The 9,120-nt window shown below is 60.7% G+C and overlaps 1 protein-coding gene across 1 annotated transcript; it reads left to right on the top strand.

Moving 5' to 3' along the window:
* Window positions 1–2,373: 2,373 nt before the first annotated feature.
* ERFL (ETS repressor factor like) lies at window positions 2,374–8,458 on the top strand. The gene is made up of 5 exons (XM_045510536.2): window positions 2,374–3,418; window positions 6,346–6,580; window positions 6,987–7,182; window positions 7,307–7,424; window positions 7,843–8,458. Exons 1-5 carry the CDS (start codon window positions 3,352–3,354, stop codon window positions 8,289–8,291), a joined length of 1,065 nt encoding a protein of 354 aa, XP_045366492.1. The 5' UTR covers window positions 2,374–3,351; the 3' UTR covers window positions 8,292–8,458.
* Window positions 8,459–9,120: the final 662 nt, after the last annotated feature.

The raw sequence follows: 9,120 nt of genomic DNA, 5'->3' as shown, positions 1-9,120 counted from the left end.
TTGACTGCCTTGGCTGAGCTGCTGTGTGTGCCTGGGTGTGTCTGTTTTTGTGTGGCATTGTGTTGGCATGTGCTTGTAGGTCTGTGTGTATCTGACTGTGAGCTTTGGTGTATGATTGTGTGTCTGTGTTAGTGTGTGTCTGTGACTTGTGATATGTGTCTCTGTGGGACTGAGTGGGTGTGTGTCTTGTGTGTATATATCTGTGTGTGTATAATTATGTGTCTGTGTCTCTGTGTGAATGCCTGTGACCATGATGATGGTGTGTGTGACTATTTTGATGTACATGTCTGTGCGTTGTGTGTGACATGGTGGTATGTGTGCCTGGGTTGCTGTGTGGGTCTGTGTGATGTGCGTTGGTTGCGGCAGTGTGGTGTGTGTCAGTCTGTTGACCTGTGTCTGTGTGATGTGTTGTGTGGCAGTGTGTCGTGTGTCACTGGGTTGATGTATGTCTGTGATGTGTTGCATGCCAGTGTGGTGCGTGTGCCTGGGTTGACGTGTGGGTCCGTGCAGCTGCTTGGCAGGGAGAGGAGGGAGGCAGCTCTCCCCACCCAGCCCCTCTCCACACTGCTGCGCGCACACACACCGCACACACACACACACAGGCGCACACACACATTCAATGCCATGGCTACAGGCGGTGGAGATGGGGGGCGGGGGGTGTGGAGGAAGCAAAATAAAATTAAAAATTAAAGCTTGCCCGGAGTCCCCATCCGCCCCGCGTGGACCGGCGGGGAGAGGCGGGGTTGCAGCAGCAGCTCCCCCTCCGCAGCCACCGGGGCTAGGCATCGTCTGTCCAGCCGTCTGTCCTGCCGGGCTGGCCCGGCCCACAGCACTGGCCCTGCAGGCCCTGCTCCCTCCATCGGTCGGTCGATCAGCGATCAATGGGGCCAGGGGGGCGCCAGGGGCAGGGTGAGATCAAAGGGGCCCCAAGAGACTGATGCTGGGACGAAACAGAGATGCGGAGACAGGGAGAAAGAGACAGAGACAGAGATGAGGAGACAAGACAGATAGAGACTTGGATGTGGGGAAGAGAGACGCAGAGACCCAGAGACATAAAAGTGGAGTGGTGTGAAGACGCAGAGAGACGGAGAGATACGGGGGCCCAGAGATAGAGCCAGGGGGACCCAGAGATGTGGCGCTGCGACCCGGACAGTCAGGGCAGATGTGCAGGGAAGGGGACAGAACAGGAGGGCTAGAGGCCCGGTCCCGGTGGGCCTGGCAGGACAGAGGCAGGGACAGAGACAGGAGGAGCGGCTGGCAGAGACCACGAGATGGCAGAGACGTGTGCGAGAGAGACGGCGGGGGGAGCGTGGGAGCAGGGCCCGGAGCGCCGATCCCACGGCTCCTCGTTATAACGTGTCCGGAGGAGGCGGCGGGGAGTTGAAAGCATCGGGAAGAGAAATCAAAACCAACACGGAAATGAGAGGGGCCGATAGGGGGTGGGGGGGGGCGGAGGCAGGAAGGAGGGGGGCCCAGAGAGGCAGACAGAGCCGGGGAGGTGGGAGAGGTGGACCTGGCAGGCGAGGTGCGGGGAGACGGGGTAGAGGGAGATAGGGAGAGAGGTGGGGAGACAGGAGGGAGAGGAAGAGACAGGCTGAGATGGGGCTGGGGTGGGGGCAGAGAGACAGAGAGTTAGAGAGAGAGGAAAAGAGACAGATGGTGCACAGAGAGACACCAAGAGAGGAAAGACCTGGGGAGACAGCAGAGAGAGACAGGAGAAGGGATGGGGCACAAGGAGAGACAGACCTGGAAAAGGGATGAAGGCGGGTGGGGAGGACAGAAATAAGAGGAGACTGAGTGATGGAGAGAGACAGGGCCACAGAGACGGGGAGAGAGACAGTCCAGGTTGAGGGGAGGCAAGGAAAGAGAGAGAAAAGAGACAGAAAAATGGAAAAGAGATAGTGGATGGAGGCAGAGAAGGGAAAAGAAAGGCAGATCAAGAGGGAGAGAGAGAAACAGAGAAAGTTGGAGAGATGGGGGAGGTGGGGACGGGGTGGTTCTCAGCAGGGCCCGAGGGCTGGAGGGTAGCCCCTAGGAGAGGCCTCGGTGGACACTGGGCTGGGGGCTGGGGCAAGGGTGGCTGTGGGATACTGGACAAGTCTGGTCCGGTGTCCGAGGGAGGGGTGGGTTTATGGGGGAACACAGTGTCTGGGTTTCTGAGGCGTGTGGGACCGTCAGCAAGCAGCGGGAGGCGTGAGAGGGATGGTGTGTTTCAGGCTGTGTCAAAGTGGGGTGGGTATCTGAGGGGTTGTGTCTAAAAACGGGAGCCTGAGGAAAGTGCGCCCTCTCAGAGGTGGGGTTGGGAGGGGTGGAGTGAAGAGGGGCTGAAGTACCTAAGGGGTGGGCTGTCTAGGGTGGGTGTCTGAGGATGGAGTCTGGGGTGGTGGGGTATCTGAGGAAGAGGGGCTGTCAGGTCGGGTTCTGAGAGACCGGGATGAGCAGGGGATGAAGCATCTTAGAATTAGGTATCTGAAGAGAGGGGTGTCTGAGGGAGTCGGGTTTGAGGGAGGACTTGTCTGAGGGGGAGGCAGATCTAGGGGGAAGGGGTGTCTGAGGGGGGCTGTCTGGGGGGAGGCAGGCCCAAATGGCTGGGGTCTGACGGGAGCCGCAGGTTTAAGGAGAGGCACCTGTGGGAGCATTCATGCGGGAGCGAGGGGCTGCTCTGCCGGGTGGGTGGGGCAGAGGGCAGGGCGGGCGGGGCTGGGCCTGCCCCCTCCCAGCCCGACGGTCGGGCAGCGCCAGGCGGCCGGCTCTGGGCCAACAGATTAGAGCGCGGGGCGGCGTGGGAGCGGGACGAGCCAGCCCGGGGGTCAGCCTGGTGGGGCGGGGGTGGGGGCGAGATTCGGGGTGGACTAGACCTGGGGCAGCCACAGTGAGAGACAGAGGGGGACCCCGAGACGCAGAGCCGGACCCGGAGAGGTCAGGCACGAGGCGAGGGATGGAGAGACAGCGGCAGAGATGGTGCGGGGCGGGCGGGCGGTGAGAGCCAGCGCGTGTGAGTGAGTGAGTGGTGAGGAGCGAGGAGGGAGGCTGGGAGCCCGTGGTTAGTGATGGGGCACAGCGGAAGGGGAGGCTGCAGGGAAGACTGGCTGGGAGGGAAGGTGAGGGGACACGGGGCCAGGAGAGGAATGGGAAAAATGGGGACCAGTGGGCAGAGGGGTGCCTGCCTGCAGGAGGCGGCGGGTGGGGCGGGATGTGGCCGGTGACTGGCCGGCGGGGGCCTGGGTGGAAGGGGAAGCACCCCCTCCCCGCAGTGCCAGCTCCCACTGACCCCTGTCTGTCTCTCCCGCTTGCTCTATCCCGTCCCCGTCTGTCTGTCTGTCCCGGCCTCTCTGCAGGGCTGGCTCCACCATGGACTGTAGCTGCGTCTCTGACCTTCTCTTCGCCCCGCCTGCCCTGCCTGCTCTCTGGACCCCTGGTAACTGGCCCGGACCTCCTCCCCCTCTTCCCCAGCCCTTGGGCCTTCCCAGCGAGCCGGCATCTCCTTTCTACATCTCTCACTCTCCTCCCTCCACCTCCCCGGGTCTTGGTCAGAACCGCCAGAATCTAGCCCCTTAATGCAAAACTTAGCTAAAAACTTCACAGCCGAATGTCCCTGCTACCTGCCTGCTGGGACATGAGGGCCTTTTGGAGGGCAGGTGAGGCATGGAGGTCGGAGAGGGACAAGGATCCAGGGGCCTGAGGACCTGGGGACTTGGCCGCGTACAGGGCAGTCTGCTCCCTCCCACCCGGGACCTGCTGGCAAAGAGGAGCAGAAAGACTGGAGACAGACAGGCACTGATGGAGCAGGGATGGGGAGGAGAAGGGGCACTAGGCCAGGTGCTGGTGGACAACTGGACAGACAGGATGACCCAGGCCAGGGGGATGTGGACACATGGCCCAGCCAGCCGGAGCCTGGAAGAGAGGACGGCTTGCTTGAAAGTGGACGCCCAGAGCGGGGATGTGGACAGTAAGACTGGATGTGCATCTGAGTCCAAGTCACACGCCCCATAAATGGGCTTGTGTGTGTGTGTGCGCGTGTGTGGAGGGGAGAGGGAGAGAGGAGACTGGGACTCGGTGCCAGGTTATTTGGGATCTCAGAGTGTGTCCATGTGTCATACTTCAGTATTTCTGGAGGAAGGGGTCACACTGGGAAAGTACGCATCTGTCTGTCTTTGCTGAGCTGGTGCGCCTGCTTGTACATGCATGTCTGAGGCTACCTGAGTGTCCCTGCATTGGGCGTGTATCTTTGGGACTCTGAGCGTGTCTACATCTCAGGGCTGGGGGAGTGTCTGCCAGCTTGCTGCATGGGCTCCTGCTTCAGTGGCCGAAGAGCCTTGGACTGTTCTTTATGGGTCTTATGCTGTGTGGCACTCTGAGCCAAACGGATGGGACGTGCATTTCAGGCTGTGTGGGTGCGTGCCCCCCAGGCCTCTGTGTTGGGGGCTGTGTCTATGTTTGGGGTGCATGGGGGTGGTTCCTGCCTCTGTGTGTCACTGAGTGTGGCTGAACGTTGGGGGCTGTGTGTGCGCGCGCGTGCGCCAAGGTTGCGGGTCCTCCCTCTAGTTGTGTTTGTTTCAGCGTGTACAGCACATCTGAGGATGTGCACCTGAGCACAGGTGGAGTTTCCTGGCTGGGGCGTGTGTCTCTGTGTGTGTGGGCAGTTGTGTGTTGTCATCTTTGGGGTTGTGTGGGTGTGTCTGTGATACAGCTGCTTCTCTGTGGGGCCGTGTTCTGGGTGCAGAATGGGCCAGAGCTCACATGTTGATTGAGCCCTGTCTTCTTAGGTGAGATCCAGTCTTCTTAGATTGCGATGGAGTCAAGAGAAAAATCCTCCCTTCAGGGCGGTAACTGCCTGGCCTTCTCCAGCCTCAGGCAGGGAGGCAGCAGCTCCCACTTTTAGACACCAGGGAGCCTGGATAGGACCTTGCTCCTCCTTGCCTCCCTTCCCTGAAATTCTAATCAGCCAGAGGGCAAGGAGCTGCCCAGGACCACACACCAAGACAAGGACCCGTGTCCCGACTCAAGTCACCTCCCTCACCAACTGCCTTCCTTTTCTTGCCCGGCTCTCAGCTCTTTCTAGGCTAATTCTGCCTTCTCTTTTCATGCCTGGGTCTGGGGTCTCTGAGGAGGGGAAAGGGGACAAAGGATGTGGCACAAGAGAAGCGGGACCCAGGGCCTGAGGCCTTGAGGATGGGAGGTGAGATCTCAGGGTGGACCAGCCCCTCCATTTCCAACCGAGCTTCTGGGCATTCGGACACCAGGGTGCAGGACACCCATCTGAGCGTGACCTGCCTAGTGCTGAGTGAGCTGTGGGTGTGAGTTGGGTGACTGTGTGTGTGTTGTGGGGTGTTGGGAGGTTGTTCTACTGTCATAGTGTCAGCCGGGGTGGGCCTGTCAGGTTGACATGTGCGTCTTGATGCTGCACTCACCGCCTCTACCAGTTTTATTTGGGCCTTTGGAGTCCTGTGTGTCTCTCGTTGCAGTTGAGCTGTTAGTGGGTCCTAGTTCTGCGGGGCCTGAGGAGACGTGCCACTGTGTGTGTTGGGATGGATGTGCGATGCTGCATATGTGGCATGTCTGCCTTGGTGGCCTGTTGTGTGTGGTGTGTCGTGCCTCAGCAGGAGTGTGGCACTCTGGTGCAGCTGCATCCCCCGGTATAGCTAGCTGTCTCTAGAGGGTGAGTGTGCGTCTGTGTGATCGGTTGTGTGCTGTGGGTGTCTGCAGACACGCTGCTTTCAGGCTGACGTGACATGGATGCAGGGAGGGTTCACAGGGATGTGAAGGGCACAGAACTGTGCACACAGGCCCTGCCTGGATGTGCCAGGGTGAGGTCAGCTGGGGTGGGGGTGGGATGGTGAACCTCAGGGACAGATGGAGCAGAGGGCAAGGGACAGGCAGGAGAGACAGCAGGAATCAGGGGCGTTTCAGGGTGCAGGAGAGACCAGAGATCCCTGGGGCAGAGCCTGGCTCAGGGGTAGCTGGGAGAATGTTGCGGAGGGGGTGCCCCTGCAAGCCGGCCCCTCCCAGTTCCTCCCTACAGTCAAGGATGCAGGAAACTGGTCCCTCCCACCCTCTGCCCCAGTTGTGCCGGGGTAGATAGGGTATCAGGCTGAAAGTGCCAACCCAGGGTCCCCGCAGCCACCAAGTTCTCTCCCTCCATTTGGAGAATCTGGGGACTAGACACCAAGTGGAATATGGAGAATAGGAATCGGGTCCCTAAATATGCCTGAGGCTGGGTGACTGCTGGCAGACCATGAGTCAGGGGGGTAGCTGGACGCCTCCTGGTTCCTGAGGCCAAGGAACACCCAGAGCCCTGGACTTGGTGCCCTGACCCGGGGCCGCGCCCCTGCCTCCTGTCCCCAGGGTTTGCCTTCCCGGATTGGGCCTACAAGCCGGAGTCATCCCCTGGCTCGAGGCAGATCCAGCTGTGGCACTTTATTCTGGAGCTGCTGCAGAAGGAGGAGTACCAGGGTGTCATCGCCTGGCAGGGAGACTACGGGGAGTTTGTCATCAAGGACCCGGACGAGGTGGCTCGGCTCTGGGGCATCCGCAAGTGCAAGCCCCACATGAATTACGACAAGCTGAGCCGGGCCCTGCGGTGAGGAGGGGTGAGGGGGGCCTGGACTCCCGCCTTGCCCCTCTTCCCTCACTGTCCCTCTGGGCTCCTGCCCCTACTAGGGGCTTTCCCTCAATTTCCTGGGGTGGAATCCTGTTGGATCCCAGCACACAGGGCTCTGCACGTTTTTAGCTGCTGTAAGTACCTACTTGTGAGTGAAAGAAAGGCTTGAAGGAAGGACCAGAGCACAGGGCTTTGGAACCACACAGGCCAGAATCCCAGCCCCTGCCTCCTCCCTTCCTTGCCCTGTGATCTTGGCCAAGGGACTTCTGCGAGCCTCAGTTTCCCCAGATTGTGTTCTGTGCCCAGCACAGAGATGTGCTAGGGGCTTGGCCTTCACCTCCCTAGGTCCTGCCACTAGCACCCCCTGTTCTCCCTCTGCCCACAGCTACTACTACAACAAGCGGATTCTCCACAAGACCAAAGGGAAGAGGTTCACCTACAAGTTCAACTTCAGCAAAGTTGTGCTTGTCAATTACCCGTTGTTGGATGTGGCTGCAGCCACCACGGGCTCCCCACTCCTGCTGACCTCTGGTCCCTTTGGGGGAGCCCCTGGGCCAGATGCTCCTCCCCTCACCCCTGAGGTGAGTGAGGACACTTGGGTCCCAGAATGAGGTGTTTGGTGCCCCAACCCCCAGAGCCATGAAGCCCCCTGGGGAGGGGGCAGCCAGCCTGAGTGGCACCATTTTCCCTCACTTTCCTCTCCAGACCCTGCAGACCCTGTTCTCTGCCCCACGCCTAGGAGAGCCGGGGGCCCGTGCACCCCTGTTCACCCCCGAGACAGACAAACTGCGTCTGGACAGCCCTTTCCCGTTCCTGGGCTCTGGTAAGGGCTTGGGGTGCAGGGGTGGTTGTAGGGGTGTGGAGCACGCTGCATGTGTGAGGGAAGAGGACGGACACAGATGGGGAGGAGACAGGATGCGGGAAGGAGATGTAGGGCAAGGCTGTGTCTGTGTCTATGAGTGTTAAGAAACCAGAGAATGCGAGGTGAGGCAGTGAGCAGGGAAACTGGATGGGGGGACAGGCCAGGAGAAGGGCTTTTAGAGGCAATAAAGGAATAGAAAACCAGCGAGGAAGGTGGAGATTGGGGGGGGACCATGTGACGTGGGGGAGATGCTGAGTGGGAGGGCAATGGGAGAACTGGGTAGAACGTGGCAGAGAGGTGGCCCCCTTTACTACTCCAAGGTAGGCAGCCCCGACAGTGGAATGGCTCAGTCTGACCCCCTTCCTGTGCCCCCTGCCAGGTGCCACCAGCTATTCCAAGCCCCCTGGCCTGCTGGGTCCCTTCGGCCGCGCTTTCCCAGAGCACCCCTGGAACTTTAGTCCATACCTCACCGGCCCCTTCCCCAAGCTGCCCCCACCTCTCTACCCCCCACACTTCTACCCCAACCCTCTGGCCAGTTCCCTGGGCCACCTGCCCTCCACAGGGGCAGGGGGAAGCCCCTCCACAGTGCCCTTACTGGCTGCGACTGGGGAGGGCCTGGGCCCTGAGCGCCCCTCAGGCCTGGCAGCGGCCCCTCGCCTGGCACTGCCGGGGGCTGGGGGTCCAGAGGCCACGCTGGGCGGGAAGGAGGACAGTGACTCAGAGCTGGAGATCACCGACGTCAGCGGCTGCAGCTCCGACAGTGAGGGCGACGAGGGCCTCCCCACGCCCCCCAAGGCCAAGGCGGGCAAAGGCGGGGTCGGCAGCTGAGCCAGCGTGGGGTGATGGATTCTGCCGAGGCGGGGACCAGGGCAGCCACCCGCGCAGCCTCTCCAATGTCCTGTCTGCCCTCAATGTCCTGCCTGAGACTGGGGACCAGCCCTCAGCCGCTCCTAGGCCCAGGCACATGGCTGCCCTAGTCTTCTTCCCCAACCCCAGACTGGGGGTCTCACCTCCCCCTCCTGAGGAGGGAGGGAACACAATGGCCTCCAGCCTCTCCCCAGGCTCCAGTTTGAGGGGGTCCCCGCCTGGCCCCACTCCCGAAGTGCAATACGGTGCCCAGCCTCTCCCTCAACCCACCCCTGTGCTGTGACTTGTGTGTTTGTGCGGCCATGTCTCCCCTGTGCCGGCCCCAGTCCTGACGCCCCCACAACCCAGGCCCCCTGGGGACAGGGAGCTCAGAGCAATAACCCCGCCCCCAGCCCCCACCCAGGAGGGCCCCCCTCCCCATGACCCACACCAGCCACCTCCAGAGAGTTTACTACAAAAATAAAAGGATGAAAAGGAGTGTGAGACGTGGGTCGCCCAGAACCACAGGTGACCAAGGGGGCTTGGGGTGGGAGCTAGGAGAGGGTGTGTGGGGGAGCCTGAGGAGTCACTGCTGAAACCCAGGAATGAATGAATGAACTGGAGAAAGGTAGAGGGCACAGAGGTGACGTGGTGGGGCGACCCAGGAAGTAATGCCTGACCGTCGTGAAGGGTTCCAGATGCCACTCCAGGACCCTTGCCCCGCCCTCACACACAGAGACCTCTCCTTAGATAATATATATTAAAAAATAAACCTCCAATTCAGGGTATAAAAACAGAGCAAAGGCACTTG

This window comes from Camelus bactrianus, chromosome 9 (genome assembly GCF_048773025.1).
Source record: "Camelus bactrianus isolate YW-2024 breed Bactrian camel chromosome 9, ASM4877302v1, whole genome shotgun sequence".
NCBI classification, from domain to species: domain Eukaryota; kingdom Metazoa; phylum Chordata; class Mammalia; order Artiodactyla; family Camelidae; genus Camelus; species Camelus bactrianus.
This window is presented reverse-complemented; position numbering and strand designations above follow the sequence as displayed.